Source organism: Penicillium angulare, assembly GCF_028827245.1.
Source record: "Penicillium angulare strain IBT 27051 chromosome Unknown utg000008l_segment0_segment0, whole genome shotgun sequence".
Lineage (NCBI taxonomy): Eukaryota > Fungi > Ascomycota > Eurotiomycetes > Eurotiales > Aspergillaceae > Penicillium > Penicillium angulare.
In genome coordinates this window covers 1175456-1194489 of record NW_026623167.1, presented here as the reverse complement: position 1 = coordinate 1194489, position 19034 = coordinate 1175456, and the positions used below count along the sequence as shown (strand labels likewise).

The following is a 19034-nucleotide window of genomic DNA, read 5'->3' as shown; positions in this document are numbered from 1 at the left end:
TAGATATATAGCTTCTGCTGGTAATTAGTGACATATCATACTAATTTTAGTCAAGAACAAAACTTTCAGACGGCTTATCAGCTCAATATTCATAAGCTTGGAGAGACCAATACCTATCTCAGATAGCACAACGTCAAAACATTTCCGCATCGCAACTTTGGGAACTCTTATCACAAAGGAATTGGTAACTTGTGTCTTCGTAACCATACCAACTTACACCATTTGGCTCAAACCAATTTCGCCAAAGCCGGACTGGGACACGATAACAAAAAGTCAACCTTTACAAGAGGCTGTCATAAGAGCACTGTCGTCAATTGTGTACTCCCACGATGAGCTATAGCTACCTATACTATTTGGAGTACTATATGTAATGTGTAGATTTCTGAGCACAACTTGAAGTTAGTGAGAATAAAAGCTTATCTTAGCCTATTCTAATACAGCAACATGCATTAGACTAAATATAACCAAGCACATAAGCATTAGACAGCATGATTTTGCCAAGGTACAGTATGACCGAGCGCGGTGTTTACCGAGGGGTGAGTGGATCAGACCACCTGAAAAGGTTCCAGAGTGGAGAAAGATCATCACTCATTATTGAAGAGTAGAATTTTCTTGGGAAAGAGATGATCGCAGGCGAGAAAATGTGCATCCGTGTGATCAAGTCGAAGTAATATCCATGGATACTGCGAATACTAAATATCATACCACCTAATCGTGCTCGGAGTCCAATAGTTGGGCGCCGATTAGTATATGTACATTAGCCGAAACCCCTTTTTAGGTGCGGCGCTCAATTTATTGCGGGGAACGGGAGAAATCGATTTGACTCCGTGACCCCAGTCAATGTACGTTCCCTATGTATTGCACTTAATCACACAAATAATGAACCGACATATTACTCCGTAATGCACGCTAATTTCTCAGTAAAGATCCGCTCGAACGAATAGTGGTGGAAGTGTAAAAATGCTGTCAGACGCGATCGAAGCTGCCACTATTGGCCGAGATCGGCGTTCAGCTTAGAAGATAGTGGGTCCTTAAGCTGTGCATTCGGCATGCGCATAAGAGAACTCTGGTGCTAGTCTGAGTCAATGGTAACATGAGGTCTTGGCTATTTATTTTATTTCCCGCGCCTTTGTTCTTTTCCCTTTCCCCGGTTTCCTAAAGCTTTAGGTCGCTGTCTTAGCCTTGCAGTCGCGAGCTTCGGACAATACGACCTATCCCTGCAAACGGAGGTGATCAGCGTCGAGGGAAGGTTTATTTGCGCATTTTATTTTTCGCGCCCCCTCAAATATCTTTCTTCCATTACTTCCTCGGCATTGCTCGGCAATACTCTTGTCAAGGGATCGCATTCAATATGGGTGTCGCAGGTGAGTTGTCCCTCATTCTATACATATCTCTTCCCCGGTGCATTAGTATCATTATGCCTTGCAGGCCCCTGCGGAGATCGGTGCTAACATGTCTTCGTCCGGTCAGACCTACAATCAGAGAAGTATGGCGACGGCCAGCAGATAGTTGACGGTCCTGCTTTCGACCATGAACTTCCTCCACTTCGATCGACAACCGAGCGCAAACTGATGGCAAAAATCGATTGGCATATCCTCCCATGTCTCTGCGTCCTTTACCTCTTAGCTTTCCTTGACCGGTAGGAGCTTGTCGCATACTCTAGAAACCGCGAAAACATTTGCGCTAATGTTGGATCTCTCTTGTTTCACAGTGTGAATATCAGTAACGCTGCTATTCTCGGTCTTAAAGATGACCTCGGCATTGCGACTGGCAACAAGTACAACATCGCGTTGACAATCTTCTTCGTTCCATACATCATTTTCGAAATTCCGTCAAATATTCTACTCAAGAAGTTCAAGCCTCATGTTTGGTGTATGTGAAGTAATCTAACTCCTTACTTGGATCTCGAGGAAATATACCTGACTAAATTCATCCAGTGCCACTATGCATGTTTGGGTTTGGACTTGTGATGGTTTGCCAGGGTCTTGTCCAGAACTGGGGTGGGTTGATGGCAACCCGTTGGTTCCTTGGTGTTTTCGAGACCGGCATGTTTCCAGGATGTAAGCAAATACCATATGCGATGCGATTGAGTTCTCGATAACTGATTTATGTGCGAATAGGCTTCTACTTGCTGGGCATGTGGTATAAGCGCAGTGAAGCTCAGAAGCGTTTCAGTTTCTTCTTCAGCTCTACCACACTTGCTGGTGCCTTCGGTGGTATCCTGGCATATGGTATCTCCAAGATGAGCGGGGATCGTGGCTACAACGGTTGGCGCTGGGTTTTCATCATCGAAGGCTGCATCACCTGTGTGGCTGCCTTCATCCTCTTCTTCTGCATGCCTGATTTCCCCGAGGATTCCAAATGGTTGACTGATGAGGAGCGCGAGTTCGTTCAAGCGAAGTTGGCAAAAGATGTTGGAAAGTCTGCTCACCACGTCAACATTGGCCTCCGCCAGGTGCTTGACGTTTTCAAAGACTGTAAGCTCACTTTTGTTTCCATGCATATATGCGTACAATTTACTGATATATTGGGATTATAGACAAGATCATAATTGGAGGTTTTATGTACTTTGGTCTCATTGTCCCTGCTTATGGTTGGTTTCCTACAAAGAATGCTATAGAGGCCGACGTTGCTGACTGAAATGATCTAGGATACGCATACTTCGCACCATCCATCATTAAGAGTTATGGATACAGCTGTACGTTTCCTTGTTTGTTTGACTTCTCGTCGGAACTTTGCTAATTTGATGCGTACAGCGGCCGTTACCCAGCTGTATTCCATTCCACCTTGGGCAGCTGCCTTCGTCTTTTCCATGATTATTGCATTTTTCTCTGATCGCCTCAAGCATCGTTTTGCATTCACGATCATTCCTATTTGCATTGCTATTGCTGGATTCGCCATGCTTCTCTGCATCCACGGAGAGGCTCACAAACATGCCGAGTACGCGGCTCTTTTCCTGGTTACATGCGGTTCTTACAGCGCCATGCCGGTCATTGTGTGTTGGTTTGCCATGAATTTGGGAGGCCATCACCGCCGGAGCATCGGTACAGCTTGGCAAGTGGGATTTGGAAATATTGGTGGCATCATTGCTACTTTCTCTTTCATGACTCAGGATGCACCATTCTACACCAAGGGGTACAGTATTTGCATTGGATTCTGCTGCCTATCCATCATTTCGTGCGCTGTGTACGTCCTTTCGCTGTGGCATGAGAACCGCAAGCGCGATAATGCTGCCGTGGACCCCAATACTGTCTCGGAGGAGGAGGAGACATACCTAGGCGATCTTGCGCCTACGTATAGGTACACGTTTTAATTTAGTGTCGAGACATGGAGATGACGTTACTATATGATTTGCATTTAAAGATTCCATGGTTCGGGGCCTAGGGAGGCGAATTCTCCGGAATACCTTCACGAATTCAATACTCTTCATAGAGCTTCTGATATCTTTTCTAATCATGTTGTTGATGCGCAATGGTTGTTTTGTATATATAAAACTACGATACATATGATCTGTTAATGTGCGTTATGTCCAATATTACGATAAGAGAATAATTAAACCCACATTTATCTTTTCTTCATTCATCTTCTTCTAGATTCTATGGGCTAAAATCTATGATGTGCGGAAACCCTATTTCCACTGTGTGATGCAATAGAAGGGTCACGTGTGGCCCGTTGGCGATGGTTGCTGTCCCAATCCGGGTTAGGGCCTCGCTTAGCTGAGTCAGCCACCCAACACACAAATGCGCCGCGGGCCGCTGCACATTTGTCTTTCTTCCATCTATCTCTCCTCATCCTCGCAGAAATGTAGGTTGCCACCCAAGCCATTATCCCGATTGGGAATGAATATTTAACTGACTGAATTTTTGCAGCTACGAAGATGAGAGCTAAGTGGAGAAAGAAGCGCGTTCGCCGTCTCAAGCGCAAGAGAAGAAAGATGCGTGCTAGAAGGTGAGCTTCCCCGCGCCAGCGATCAGCTTATGGAGATCTTTTCCAATGCTAACAATTCTCTAGCAAATAAACTACTCGCCCCCCTTCATCTCAGCTCCTCTGATCGACGCTCATGTTTGAACGCTAAACACGACAATTAATGACTCGATGTGACGACTTTCGTTTATTCGTGCCACGCCTTTCAATCAACAAGTTACATGCCCGGATTCGGTTTCCGTCCTCTATTTGAAGAAACCACAGTTCGTTCGATGGAATCCGCCGTTCAAACCCAATCCGTTTTCCCACATACAATTCTTCTCTTCGGATTTATCTAAACATCTTCGTTCTGATGTCGGGCATGTTTGAGTGGTATCTTTTTACTTCACAACATTGAACTTGGAAAGGCCATGTGTTTGGACTAGAGTTGGAGGATTGGTCCTTTTTGCCAATCTGATGAGCTCGATACGGGATCCTGTTCAATTTCCTGCTCACACTACAATTTATGACTCTTGAATTCATTCAAGAGTCAGAGCTATGGAGAGGTCTCTTCCGAGAGTTTACAATCTAAAAAACGTTGATTTCGATAGCTATGCTTGCCGATAAATCAAACAATTTAAGAAAGTCAATCTCAAATTTTGTCCACTTGTAAATTTTGTAAATGCGCCTGTGCAATTGCACACTTCAATTCTTCTAGTAGCTGTAATCGATGTAAATCTACCTTAAGTGCTGCATTATCTATTTAGACTTGCGATTTTGGTTTGTGCGGATCCACTCTCACCGCCTTTGGAATCGTCTCCGCAATGGAATTTTTTCTGCCCGCGACGTTAGACAAATATTTCTACTAAGAAACGACGACGTACCATTGAAGCCAAACGCCTGGAGATTCCCTGCAAGTTTTTACTGGGGTCTTAAAGTTCACAATGCCCGCCGATAAAATAGAAAAAAAGCGCAAGCGCGCCTCGGACCGTCATGAGCGACCAAGCAAAAGGGCCGCTGCAGAGCTGCAAGCCCTCCCGCCATTGGCAGCTAGTGTTGTCGAGGATAAGAGCGAGCTGGCTCCAGTAATTGGTATGGATTTCTGTGAACCATGTGGCATGCATGCGATGGACTGACTTCCTTTGGAATAGCTACAACGCCCGGTTTGCTAGACTCGAAGGTCCGCAACTTCGACCCATATACCAAAGCCCGCAAAGGGAAGCATTCAGCCGTCGCTCGCAACCCCGGCATTGTCTCGTCGGAGATACTCTTGCAATCGTCTGAGCACGAGAAGATCGATTTCGTTGGCCGTGAAGGAGGAGACGATACAGACTCGTATCTGAAGCATTACGTTGCTGTTGTGGACCCAGAGCGCAAGACATGGCAGGTTGTGGAAGCCCGGCGAGTTACCCTTCGCGGTGCTATCCGTAATACCAAGGCCGATAACTCTGACTCTGATGATGAGCAGGTATGTGCCAAAAATCCACCTATGTTTTCAATATTTAACAATCTCATACTAACAAATACAGACTATGCGCGCTCAACGTACAAACCTGACCAACACATTCGGTACCAAGGCCTCCCGCAAGGCTGTCCAGTCCATGGCAGAGAATGCTCAACTTTCTAATGCTCCCACCGGAACTCTCGATGCCGCCGGTGCCGCCCTCCTTTCATCCTTGCCCAAGGATGAATCTTCCGGCAGAGCCAAGCAACTCAATGTCCAAGCCGAGGTGCAAGCTGCCAAGCCTTTACCCAAAGCCGACCTCACCGCATCCCATCCAAAGGACGTATATTCTCTCGAGACTGTGGTTCCTGGCGGTACCTCTATTCTCCACCAGTTGACCGGCACCGAAGAATGGGAGGAACAAGTATCAAATGCTGTAGGTGTCACCACCGGATCCCGATTCGTCGCCAACCGTGTGGAGGCAGTTGTGCGATCCGGAAACAAGGAGATGCTCCAAACCCTGCGTCTTATCCAGATCTTACTGGAATTCTCCCGTTCACTCAAGGGTGGACGTTCCGCCGGAGGCCCAGGTAGCAAAAAGCTACCACAACGCGATGAGCTTCGCCGTATTCTTTCCACTACATCAGGCGTTGTCTCTAAAGACGAAGACGCCGAAAGTTCGACAGAACTTCTCCCCGACGCTGTCATCGAAGCTATTCGTCGCCGCTTCGCTCCAAACGGAGGATTCGTCACCAAGCACGATGTTACTCTTCTCCACACCACTGCCTGTGCGCTCTCGCTGCACATTCCCCCACAACCTGCTAAGGATGGTGGATCCAGCAGTCTGGGCGGCAACGCACCTAATGAGCTAGCGACTGATCCTGCTGATCTGCGTGATGATCTGCGTGTCGACTCAGCTACTATACAGCAATACTTCCGTGAATTGGGATGCCGTGTTGATCGGCCCCGTGAAGCGGAATTCTCCAAGTGGAACATTAAGGGTGGACGTGCTGAAGCAATGGCTCGTCGTATCGCTCGTCTGCGTGTTCCTGTGGAGTTCCCCCGTGTTAGTCGTGGCGGCAAGGCTTAAATGCCTAAAATATTTAAATTGTTTGAGCGGGTTGCCTTATTCCTGGGCGGTAGAAAAAGAAGTCATGCCATTGTGATATATCCGGCGTTTTCATCTGTACTTTTCTTACTTGATATAGTGTCTCCATATAAATGAACCGGTTTGCATATTCAGATCGTTCCAGATTGAAAACACATTCACAACACTTCTCAAAGGCCAATGAGACTGGATTTATTTTTATTTTCAAACCCACTCATGCCACGGTAGTCCGTCCCTAAAAAAGAATCCATCTCTTTCCCACATCGGACCTTCTGCTTCCGGTATATATCCATTCCAACAATATTCAAATACCACTCGTGTTTGCTGGGTCTCGTAAAATACGTCGAACTCGGTAGAGAGTGCGTCCTCTAAGCTTGAGACATTGCCATCGGGGTGCAAGTTCCTCCATGGCTCGCGACATACTTTCCCTTTGCAAGATTTGAGAACAAGCAATAAGGCGTCGAGACGACTGATTATCTTGTTGATGGAATGACCAGATACCGAACTCGCAGATGATTCGACGGATGCTAGTAAATTATTCATCTGCCCTGGGTCTGTGGTCATGTCATAAAATTCATGTTCGTTGTTGCACCAGACAGAATAGTAAAAGTTGTAGCTTGATCCACTTATCCGAATAGCCTTATAAGTGTTATTTTCATGCAGTGTTCCTATAAATAGTTGCCGCCAATTAGTTCATCGGATAGGATAGTCAAAACGCAAAGGAGAATCGAGGTATCTCACGGTCGTAAATACCCTCACCTCCGGCATATCCCCAATACTCAATGGCGACATGTTCGCGTCGCATCCGAGAGACAGACTCAATACCTTCCAGAGTCATAGGAATAGCTGTGCCATCAAAGTCATCTCGTGAAGAAATACCCAGTATTTTGAAAAACGTCGGTGCCAAGTCCGTGTGGGATGTGACAATCTCAGTGGTATGGTTGGCTGCCACGCCAGGCCCACGCACAATCAAAGGAATATTGACATCTTCTTCGTATCCGCATGATTTACCTGGCTGCAGTCTATGCTGTCCAATATGGAATCCATTGTCACTACTATAGAATACGTATGTATTATTCAGAATGCCGTACTCTTCGAGTTTCACAAAAAGGTCATCCACGAGTTCGTCGACGGCTTGCAGTGAACGAAGTCGCTGGCGGTGGTAGTGATCATTATACTCCACGTTTGAAGTGCTTTGTTGCGGCAGGTCAAGAATCCAGTTTGCTCCGGAAGGCTACACATACCGGTCAGTCAGCAATGCTATTCAGTACATTTTGGAAAATCATATGGGTATTGATATATAGTACATACCGTTTCAGGGTTGAAATTTTGCGTCCGTGGGACAATGACATCTTTAAACAACTCTTGGTGTCGCTTAGCTGACACTGGAGCAGTGTGTTCAAAAACCGGATTACTGTCCAATGCGCTCCCATTCATGTGGATGTTTCCATGAGGGGCAATAGGCGCAATTGTTAGGAAAAAGGGTGTTTCCGCAACAACGGCATCTTGGAGTAAGCTCTGGGCCTTCTGTGACATGATATCCGTGGAGTATCCACCTTCATAGCTTTTCGGTTTCTCGCCTTTGCGTTGGAATGTGCTGTTCAGGTAGTTGTATGTGAACGGATCCAGAAGAAAGTCCTGCTTCACATGTTAAAAGAGTAAAGCCCACTAGCATGATCACAATGAATCTCATACCGAGCCAGTAAATCCCGCTGCCTCTGGAGAGTCATAATTGGTCACCGTGTGAACATTAAACAGTTTTCCGGTATAGTAAGTATTGTATCCAGCCTGCTGTAACCATACCGGGAGATAATTCTCGTTGAACCCCTCTTCCACAAATCTGGGATACCCACCTATAAAATTAGAGAAAGAAGAGGGTTGTTTTATGGGAGGCTATTGATTGTGAGTTACTCACCATATGGTGGATTCACGTCCGTTATGTTCGTATTATGGGCCATTTTACCCGTCCAGAGAGTGACCCGAGAGGGACAGCATACAGCTGTTGTACAGTAGTGATTGCGAAACAAAGTACCTTTGTCAAGAAGATGTCTTTTGACATGCGGCATGTAGTCCAGAGAATTCAGATGCGTGTCTTGATCGTCGGTCAATATAAATACGATGTTCGGACGTTGACATTGGTTGGTATCTCCATAGCTGTCTAAAACCTGCTGGATGATTTCGTTCTCGAGGCCATTGATACGGGGAGTGATCGTGGCAAGAATGATCACTATCAGTATGCCTCCGATACTCAATTGCATCATCATGATCGTGAAGAGACTTTCGTATCTGAAGACCTAGTAAAAGAGAAAGTTGTTTAATATTATACTGAAACTACGAAATATATGTCCACTCTTCGGTGCCGACCCACACAAACGCACCAGCCGAACCGCATACGCCGTACGGTACAGTATACGTAACAGCTCTTGTCGTCGACACTAAGATTTGTAGCCATTGGCCAGAAATATCGCCACATGATACGCACATGGCGCCATGAATGCGGCCACACTGGTTGGGAGAAGGTATTTGCGCTGAAAGTGATGTTCAAAACTCTAAAAGCACGAAAAAGCAGTAACTTCTTTGTTTGTGGAGGGATGAGCCGAAAATTGCTTCATTCGACAAGCGGGGAAAATAACCGCCAACAAGGGGTAGGAATGAGCGGGGATTTCTCGCACAGAGCCTAATATATTCTCTACGGAGTGAAATAGCTGTGGCTATTGAGTAATAAGTCGTCACTGAGTGGTCGAGAGGTTTATAAGAACTACATAGTCCTCTGCGTCGAGTCCCTGGAAGTATACTGTACTAACGAATTGAATGAGCTATTGTGGCACGGAAAAAGTGACAATGGCAGAGGATAGGATCTCACAACATGAAGACGAGCGTATCAATCTCGAAGATAGCGTCGTGCATACGCTCGCAAAGTCCAACCGAAAGGTAGCAATACTGAGTAGCGAGGCCAAATTAGCTACCGAAGCAGAGCACAAATTATCCTTTCGCGAAGCTATCAAGCGATACCCCAAAGCTATAGGCTGGTCAATCCTATTTTCGACAGCTATTATTATGGAGGGATACGACATCGTTCTTGTATCAGCGTTTTTTGCGTATCCGTCTTTTCAGAAGAAGTTTGGACAACCGGTCAAGGGTGGGACTGGCTATCAAGTGACAGCACCCTGGCAGTCGGGCCTGTCAAACGGAGCGCGTGTCGGGGAGATTATAGGATTGTTCATCAACGGTCTACTGGCCGAGGCCTTTGGTATGAAGAAGACAATGATTGGGACGCTAATTGTGCTATGTGGATTGATCTTCATCTCATTCTTTGCTCAAAACATCCAAACACTTCTGGCAGCAGAAATCTTAATGGGCATACCCTGGGGTGTGTTTCAGACCCTGACTACCTCTTATGCTGCAGAGGTCTGCCCTGTCACTCTGAGAGGTTATTTAACAACATATGTCAATATGATGTGGGGTGTTGGTCAATTACTTGCAAGCGGTGTACTTCGAGGGCTGCTGTCACGAACAGATGAGTGGTCATACCGTATACCTTTTGCATTGCAATGGATATGGCCGGTGCCGCTCGTGGTGGGAATCGCTTTTGCACCCGAGTCACCCTGGTGGTTGATGCGAAAAGAACGCTACGAGGAGGCGCGCGAGTCGCTTCGTAGACTGACCACCGCTCCATCTGATGCAGAGCTTGACAATACCATTGCCATGCTAAGGCACAGTGATGAGATTGAAAAGGAGATCTCAGCTGGCACATCGTTTTTGGATTGTTTTAAGGGTATCAATCTTCGGCGAACTGAGATTGCATGCGTTGCATGGGTCATTCAAGCAGCATGTGGAGCGTCTTTAATGGGATATTCTGCCTACTTTTTTGAGCAAGCAGGTCTTCCAACGACAATTGCCTTTGACTTTTCCATGGCGCTTTATTCGGTTGCCATAGTCGGCGTGTTCATTTCCTGGTGGGTGATGACCTATCTTGGTCGACGGACCATCTATATCGGCGGTTTAAGCATACTCTTCCTCGTGCTATTGGGGGTTGGTTTCTCCAGTTTGGCAGACAACAAGAGTGCGAAATACGCTACGGGTAGTCTACTACTAGTGTTCACACTGTTTTATGATATCACCGTTGGCTCAGTTTGCTATTCCATCGTTGCCGAGATTCCATCTACTAGACTTCGTACGAAAACCATTGTTCTTGCTCGAATCGCCTATAACATTCAGGGTACGATCAACGGTGTTATCACGCCCGATATGATCAATCCAACTTACTGGAACTGGAGAGGCAAAGCAGGCTTCTTTTGGGCTGGGCTATGTTTTGTATGTCTGATTTGGACTTATTTCCGATTGCCGGAACCCAAGGGACGAACATATGCAGAGTTGGATATTTTGTTTGAGCAGGGAGTTTCCGCTCGCAAATTTGGCTCCACTAAATTGGATATCTTTGAAGATGTGCCTACTCTAAAAGTATTGGAGAAGGCTGAAGATGTGAATTAGAACTTACTATCGGCTTACTAGTTTTGCTATCCTTAACCAGATTTAATTACAAAGAGAAATCCCTGTCGAACCGTTCTTACTTTAAAAAATAAGAAAAATAATCAATGTTGTAGAGAACAGGTTCTAATACTTGTAGTACTTTGGATATGTCCGGGAAGTAGACTGGGTGCCAAATAAATGACTTTGAGAAAGGAATGAGATAAGTCAGCGAATGCTCACATTCAGGATCAGTGAGTGCTAAGTGACTCGGTAACATGGTACAAGGAGCAGCTCAGCGAACCTGCGCCGGTATTGTAAACTACTCAGTGAGCCTGAGCCTGATCACCCTCATAAAAGCGGCGTTGGGGGTAATTGGTCATCCCCCTTTGTCAGGAGAAATACAGTACGTACAGGTACTATGAATTGGTTGGTTTGTATGAGCGATAAACTTGTAGAAAGAAAGGTGTGGATCCGTTTCTCATGTACATCATATAGGCAAAGTGCAATCTAAAACGTTCTAATGCATAGTGGATATTTACAAGACGTTCATATCATTTCAGTTTTCCAACTCAAGCAAAATACTCCTGGGCAGCTTCATGGGCGTGAGCCGCAGGAGTAGCAGCAGGGGTAGCGCGACTTCTGCGGCGCTCAGCTCCCTTCTCACGATCAGCAGCCAACTCCTGAGCGAATTTGCTCTTCTTACGAATCTCAGGTCCTTTCCAGTAAAATACATAGATAGGGATCAGAACCAAGAAGCCGACACAACCAAGCAGCGTACTAGCCCACTGGAGATGGTACTTGCTGCCCATATTTTCATACATCGGTGTCGAGTACATAGTAGCAATACCAGCGAGGAAGTCTCGAGCGAAACCATTACCACCTGTTGCGGAGGCAGAGTAAGGGCCATATGCAGCAATCATGTAATCGATTGTAGCCATGTAGATTGCGTAGTTGGCCATTGCGATGAGGCAGGCGAAGATCAATGGGGCAATCCAGGGGATTGGTGGGCCCATGGAGGTCCATGCGAAACCGAGGAGACCAATTGGTTCTAAAGGAGCGATAAAGAGAAGGAGAAGGAGGCGTCGCTCGGCGTAGCGGGAGGCTACACCGTGCTTGCGACGGGTTTGAATTTGGCGATATACGTCTGGTAGGAAGATGATGTATGCGATGATGTAGCCGAGGAGGATGGAGCCGAAGGTCATTCCGACGGCGAGGGTGCTCATATTCCATTGTTCGAATACGAGGGAGAAAGACTCGGTGAAGACGAAGATCAGAGCGTCGGAGAAACCGGAGAGAAGGGAGAGGAAAAGCACGATAGGCTCTCGGAGGAACATTTCGAAGGGACGGCTCCAAATCTTGAAGACCTCCTTCACATTCATGCGTGATTCTTTCATTTCATCGGGGCCGTAGACCTCTTCCTCACCGGCCTTACGTCGGCGCTTAGCTTCTCTATCGACAAGAATGGAAGATCGGGTTTCGGGAACGAGGAAAAAGTGCAGAGCCTGAGTGGCGCCGCCGAATATCAACTGGACCCAGAATACCCAGGGCCAAGATAGGTATTGTTCGATAATTCCACCGATGAAAGGACCGATGGTTGAGCCACCCACAGAGGAGAGGACAACATATGCCACAGCGAAGCCCTGGTCATCTGCTTCCCACATATCAGCGGTCATACCCAGAGTGACAGAGCCACCGGCGGAGCTAAGACCACCGAGAATACGGCACACAACAATAGTTCCATAGTTAGGTGCGAGAGCACAAGGGATTTGCCAGATGTTCACGAAGAAAAGAGAGAGCTGCATGATGGGCCATCGGCCGAACTCTTCAGACCAAGGTGCCCAAAGCTCACATCCAAAGGCATATGCGACTAGGAATACGGCTTGACCGACTCGTGCGGCCTGTTCGGAGATTTTGAATTCCTCCACCAGGCCTGTTAAAGCATTTGAGTAAACGCCCGAGTTGAAGTTCATGGACATTTGAACCACGAAGATAACGGTGAGAATCATCCATTTCCTCCATGTTGGAAAGCAGAAACCCAACGACTCGTAACATTCGTCTTCTCTGAGCTCGCGTTTTCCACCCCTTTCTATCTTCGGTGAATGGTCGTGACTGGAAGACTCTGATTCGGATGCATGTTCAGCGTGAAGGTCGTCACCGCGTTCGACTCTTTTTTCGATATTTGCGTTGATCGGGTCCTCCGGTTTCTGCTCCTCTTGTCGCTTCTCGAAAAGCGATGGGTCAGTAGAGGGCTCCATGTTGCAAAATGGATTGGCCTCCAGCCTTATCTGGAGTTCGTAAAAGCGTGTCGGATGCCTTCTATAAGGGACGAGGCATAAAAAGTGGAGGAAATAGGTACAGAAAGAATGTGGGTATGGGGTATAAAGTGGATTGACGAAACATTGACAGGAGAAGTCGCCGCATTTATACGTATGACAGGTTGACCTCAACTACGTAGCATCGAAACCAGCTATCCACTCAAGTTATCCAGGCATATATTCTTGCCCTGTCCATCTATATTCTCAATCAGGATAACCCGAACCATGGTAATTGTCTTCCCTCCACTAACGCGTCGCACATAGCGGAAAAAGTTCGCCAGTATCGCACTAAGGCAGCCAATACCCACTTTTTCATCATAAACTTTAACAACTCGCATTCTGAGTGGACGAAATATCTATCAGGAAGGATTGGAAGAACGGCAAAACCTGTTACGGCGATAGCGTCTTGTTTGCTTTAAGGCTCACGGCTCGCGGGCCACCGGGAGTGATCGGCAACCCGATCTTTACGTCATTTCAGCCCGAGCTACGTCAATCCACAAGGATTATTCTCCACTGTTTTGTACGTATGCATGAGATATCGCCAATGAATTTTCTGCTTTAAATGGCTTGTGGAGTGCGATGGTGAAAGATTGTACATACATAAGGGGGCTAAGCGCTAAATGCTGTCATGGACCAGATACAAGTTTATGGGCTCGAGAATCGACCAATGGATGATTTGTCGTGTCTGGGCTGATGCACAACTCATTTACATTTATAGGATTTATGAAACAAAAGCTTCTAAGCATAGTATACATCGAAACCTTAGTTCTTTATCTTGTGATCCTGTAATCCTTATGATCATATCACCATCCTCATGCAAGAAAAGATACTCTCTATACAACCTGAACACAGTTCCCTCGGTTAGTTCGCAGGATTTATTTCCTGGGGTCATCGATGGCGAAAATATGCGGAGATGTGGAGAGAATAGTGCAGTCCGGGCGAAAAATGCTCGTAGTATGCATTGGTTCACGTTGTCCACGAGGTGTCCACGAGACATGGAACCACGCGTTCGCACGAGTTCGGAGCGGATTGAGCTACCCGAGTATGGGCTATTGGATCCAGACTATGGGCTGCCAGATATTACTGTACAATGGTAAGACATTTCTCAGTCTATGGTTTTCCATCGGCCAACCCCGACTAGGTCAGTTCAAAGAAAGAATCAGGTTATGGTCATATTCCGGCAAAATCATACTCCTTCGCTACCAGTAGATTCGTAAATTTGTTAGTTAGTTCAGCCTTTCAAATATACATAGATTTTCGTCATGACTACAATCATAGCTTAACGGTCACACTGAATTTGAGTTGAGTCGTCCGTTGATCTCGCCCACCGATCGCATGGAGGCCATGTGTGCGAAGGAATGCCAAGCATAAAGCATGGTGACCACATCCACATCCCCAGAAAACCGGATTCCAGCTCCAGTTCCCCCAGGTGCCTGATCGTCGGGTCTAATCGGAATTCCGCCCCATCTATTCCTGGCGGCGATCATAATCCGTGCAAAAAAATCTTCAAATCCTACAGCATACATATGCAAAAATTTAGAAACTATGGATCTAGCGTTTGTTTCGTGACGTGCCCGAGCGTTGAAATTTAAAAATGCGGTGAATTCCGCTGTGATTACACGGCTCCTTCGTACGGGGGCCCCTGAAGATCTTGATGCTCGGGATTACTATATTTGAAAGAGTTTTGCCTGAATGACATGGCGCGCATCCTTTGACGAGGATTTTGGTGATCCTGTTGAGTTTTGAGTCTGGATACTAAATTGATTAATGGTCTCTGGTATACCTTCCGTCGTGGTCATTTGAATGCACGTTTCATTTGATGCAGCTACGTTGAATATGCGAGGGGGCCAGACAAGCATTTGCTCTGAAACCCTTGCATCGAGGACGGCCGTAATAAGAGTTCGGTAAATAGCTTGGAAGAATTTTGAAAAGGCTTGAAAGGACATGTATTTTGGTCGGAATAATGGATTACATGATCCTAGTACTTAGAATTATAAGCCTCCTGGACTCGTGGGATTATTGATTAGCTCTGGGGGGTACCCAGATCATTTTGAAGCCTCATTTAATGGTCATGTCCTTCAAGTTGAAGTGCAATTATTTTCATGCTAGTGTTTTCTCAGGCTCGCCGCTGTACTATGTGTTTAAATTTACTATGCATCTGATTTATTTTATCCAGCTGTTCGATATGACCTTTGAATTGGCTGTCTGATCGGCCATGCACCTGGGTCTATAAGGTTGATTATCAGACAAATTCTGAATGTCGCTGATAAATGTAAGCCATCAGCGCCAGTCATCTTGTATTCTGATATTCCCCGAAGATCGTCTTTCTTTGAACGTGCCGAATCTTCCATGTACTGTATCCACATATCCACACTCAACCTTCTTGGTACCCACCTCATTCTGCCAAGAGGTAATTTATTCATTGACATGCGTTTAGGGTTCTAGGCATATGTAAAATGCACATCATACGATCTATTCCATCCAATAAAAGCGAGATACATTATACATGGCATGACTGAGATATCGGAACCCCACCGAAATCAACACCAATAACGATGACGAGACCTATCAATTCCCCACGCAGCCACCGAGTCATACCGCACGGACTACTTTTAAAAACCGGACTCCAACGTTTAAAACGAGATACTGTAAATGGAATAAATATCTAATAGAATATATTGTATATCTATTTGCAATATTGCCTGTGTGCCGGTGTATACAAGATTCAAGTTTCTGTCTTATACCGCTTCAACTTGGCAAAACGTCAACAGCCCCACCTTCCTCTTAACAGGTATTCTTGATAGTCATAGGGTGACACTCAGTGTTGAAGACATACTTATCCAAGCTTACAACATCGGGCTCAGCAAAAGTAAGATAGAGATACTTCAGGACCTCAGCGAAATAGAAGCTGCAATAACGAAGCGATGATTAGCAAGTATTCTCAAAACAAAATTGAAGGAGAGTGATAAATATCTGAAAAGAAGTATACATACCTGGCAACATAGTTCGAAAGCTGGCCACCGCCTGGCGCATTAACGTCTGAAATCTCAGCGTATGGAACAGATCTCGAGCGCTTGGTGTCAAGCGCCTTGAAGATCTCCCAGTTATAATCTTGCCAGCGCTTATCGCCTGTAACGCGGTAGGCATAGAAGATACTCTCCAATGGCTCGGGGTAGGAAGAATAAGAGGGGTCCTCGATGAAGTAGCCACCGTTCTTGGCGGCTTGAGCGCGGTATGTACCGTTGTTATAGGTCGAGTCGTAGGGCTTGTTGCTGGCGTTGTACCATCCGATACCTTATAGTGTTAATTCGCTTGAAGTAGAGAAAATTTGAAGGAGAGGCATAGTGTTCTTACTGGATGGACCCAGTCCGGTGAGAGTGTGGTTGTACAGCCAGTGGCAGCTGTCAGATGTTTTGATACCCAGCTCGGTGATGTCGGGGCGATCGAGGTATTTGCCTCCGAGGAGCAGATTTCCACCAGCGAAGCAGGCCTAAAGAACGTTAGCTTTACGTTGCAGTTTCTGAGATTAGGGTACAGACATAGTCATCCATAGTCCACATGATGCTACCGTTCGAGTCAACTTGAGACAGGAAAGTAAGCTGTGGGTTCTTGTATGGTGAAAGAGCGATATTCTTCGCGCTAGACTCGGCAGTAGTAAGCCAGAAGTCCTTCAAATCCGAAGCAAAAGAGTCATCTCGATCATAAACATAGGTTTTGATCAAGTACTAAAGAGAGAGAAAAGCAAATTAGACTTAGTTCATCCCAAATCCAGCATGCTCATATTTACCTCAATAAAGCTGTCAACGCCAGCTTCCCAACCACCATCAAAAGTGATGAACTTGCCGCTATCGGTATCCAGCTCTGTACCAACAAGACCAGGGAATGCCGGGGCAGGGCTAGGATTGATCAAGTACTTTTCGGCCTTCTTAGCGTTCTCTCGGAAAGACTCGTCACCAGTCAAATCAGAAAGACGGTAGTACTCTAGAATTAAAGTACCAGCCTGGGCGGTGTTGGTGCTGTTGTAGGTAACACCGTTGACGGAAGTAGTACTTCGTACAAGCTGCTGGGTTGAGAAGTTCAGTTGCGCAACGGGTAGACCGGTGTCTGTGTCAAAGACAGGGCTAATCGCTGTCGCTAGAGACTTGGCTTGAGACAGAAGGGCCTCGACAAGATCATCATCGTAGGGATTAGGGAAATCGCCACTCTTGATGAGATCGTACGCGCTCAGAAGACTAGCATTGGTTAGGAAACCCCCTAGATTGAAAGAAGCAATTCAACTCACCCGCCCAAATAACGAATATTCACATCAAAAAAGTTGACTAAATACTCCGATTTCCTATTCAGTAACCCAAGTCAGTATAGTACTAGTATACCCACCCCACCCGTATCCAACAACTTGAAATCCTCAAGGGTTCAAAGTCCAACATACGTAAAATCAATAGCAGCAATATGCTTCAACTGCTCCTCAACAATATCCGTAAGACCCATCACAACAGCAGTATCAATACCATCAACAACCGACGCGCCCCAACCAAACAAATCATTCGTCCCATTATGAGTGATCGGCAGAAGATCATCCTTCGGATAAGCATATTTCCAATACTGATTCCACTCCCGCGCGTAGGCCTGCTTTACAGCTTCAGCGCGGGGATCGCCCTTGTTTGTTCCGGCAGGGAAATCAAACTGCACGGTGTTGCATGTTGAGCTGGATGAGCGAGCTTGTGGGGGCGCGGCGGCTGCGTGTCCCGTTACAGCTGCTAGAGCCAGTAAGGCTTGTAAACGAAAACTAGGGACCATTTTGACCAAGATTTGATACCTATTTCCAACTTAGGTTTGGAGTAGATTTCAGCTTGGCAGGGGTTTGGTTTTATCCTAATAGATGTTTGTCAGTGGATGAATGAATCTAGGGATGGGGAAGGGCTACATATAGTAATGGTTTGTTTTTGTTTTTAGTTTTATTTCCCTTTTTTTCTTACCCCTGCAGATCAGCGAATGGTTACATTCATTTAATTGACGTACTTAGATTGAGGGTTACAGTTTCGGGAATTAACCTTCCATCTCACCCATTCAGGTACCTGTACCTGTACCTGTACTTCGTCTGTGTACCCTCGGAGCAGTAGGAGCCAACTTCAAGGAGATAAGCTTTATTCCCCCCTGAATCTAATCTTGTATCACCCCGGGTTATTAGTATGATCTTGATCTCGCCAAGATTCCTACAACATGAAATGCCACCAACACTAAGTAGTAAGTACCGAGTACCGAAATGAATCCAATGATTTTCCCAGCGTACGGTACTCCGCTCCAGGAACCAATTGTCTTGTTCCCCATGATCGCCGCAGGATCACGGTAAAACCGGTATGAATCACCAGGTACTAGCGGGTGTACAGGCACACGTACAGGGCCTAGTCAGGTTCACTCCACTGTGCATTGACCTAACGCCCCGACCATCAAGCTTTAGCGGAACCATCCGCTCGGCTGAATGAGTACCGACTGCGGAGAAGATTGAATATCCATAGGTTTCATTTATACAAGGCGAAAGATTGCAATAGACTAGTATTATCTGTTTACTAGAATGTGTCTTCTACAATTTCAGATCCACGTCCTCTTATGCCTACAGTCTATAGTCAAAATAGCTAATCCACGCGACGAGATGAGAGGGCTGGTTACATTACCCCTGCATATAGCACACACGCGCCCATATCACAAGGCTGCACTGGATTGTACGCATGTGGCGTTTAAGCCTTGTTTTGATTCTTCCAAGGTTTCCATCACTGTATGAAATCATAACCAGAAT

General features: G+C 46.1%; 6 protein-coding genes across 6 annotated transcripts; 3 read left to right on the top strand and 3 right to left on the bottom strand.

Moving 5' to 3' along the window:
* Positions 1-1351: 1351 nt before the first annotated feature.
* On the top strand, positions 1352-3313 carry N7478_011169 (putative MFS transporter; the record flags this gene model as incomplete). Its single annotated transcript, XM_056927383.1, has 8 exons — positions 1352-1364; positions 1471-1639; positions 1712-1872; positions 1938-2060; positions 2121-2477; positions 2540-2593; positions 2651-2698; positions 2757-3313. 8 exons carry the CDS (start codon positions 1352-1354, stop codon positions 3311-3313), a joined length of 1482 nt encoding a protein of 493 aa, XP_056774431.1.
* Positions 3314-4847: 1534 nt separating this feature from the next.
* N7478_011168 (DNA-directed RNA polymerase I subunit RPA49) lies at positions 4848-6437 on the top strand (the record flags this gene model as incomplete). Its single annotated transcript, XM_056927382.1, has 3 exons — positions 4848-4995; positions 5055-5371; positions 5433-6437. The coding sequence occupies 3 exons, from the start codon at positions 4848-4850 to the stop codon at positions 6435-6437; spliced, it is 1470 nt and encodes a 489-aa protein (XP_056774430.1).
* Positions 6438-7164: 727 nt separating this feature from the next.
* N7478_011167 (sulfatase family protein) lies at positions 7165-8719 on the bottom strand (the record flags this gene model as incomplete). The annotated part of the gene is made up of 4 exons (XM_056927381.1): positions 7165-7689; positions 7767-8093; positions 8151-8308; positions 8371-8719. 4 exons carry the CDS (start codon positions 8717-8719, stop codon positions 7165-7167), a joined length of 1359 nt encoding a protein of 452 aa, XP_056774429.1.
* Positions 8720-9296: 577 nt separating this feature from the next.
* Positions 9297-10946, top strand: N7478_011166 (uncharacterized protein; the record flags this gene model as incomplete). The annotated part of the gene is made up of 1 exon (XM_056927380.1): positions 9297-10946. One exon carries the CDS (start codon positions 9297-9299, stop codon positions 10944-10946), a length of 1650 nt encoding a protein of 549 aa, XP_056774428.1.
* Positions 10947-11494: 548 nt separating this feature from the next.
* Positions 11495-13180, bottom strand: N7478_011165 (Major facilitator superfamily domain general substrate transporter; the record flags this gene model as incomplete). Its single annotated transcript, XM_056927379.1, has 1 exon — positions 11495-13180. The coding sequence occupies one exon, from the start codon at positions 13178-13180 to the stop codon at positions 11495-11497; it is 1686 nt and encodes a 561-aa protein (XP_056774427.1).
* Positions 13181-16024: 2844 nt separating this feature from the next.
* Positions 16025-18037, bottom strand: N7478_011164 (glycoside hydrolase family 47 protein; the record flags this gene model as incomplete). Its single annotated transcript, XM_056927378.1, has 7 exons — positions 16025-16148; positions 16234-16534; positions 16595-16730; positions 16780-16965; positions 17028-17472; positions 17523-17576; positions 17670-18037. 7 exons carry the CDS (start codon positions 18035-18037, stop codon positions 16025-16027), a joined length of 1614 nt encoding a protein of 537 aa, XP_056774426.1.
* Positions 18038-19034: the final 997 nt, after the last annotated feature.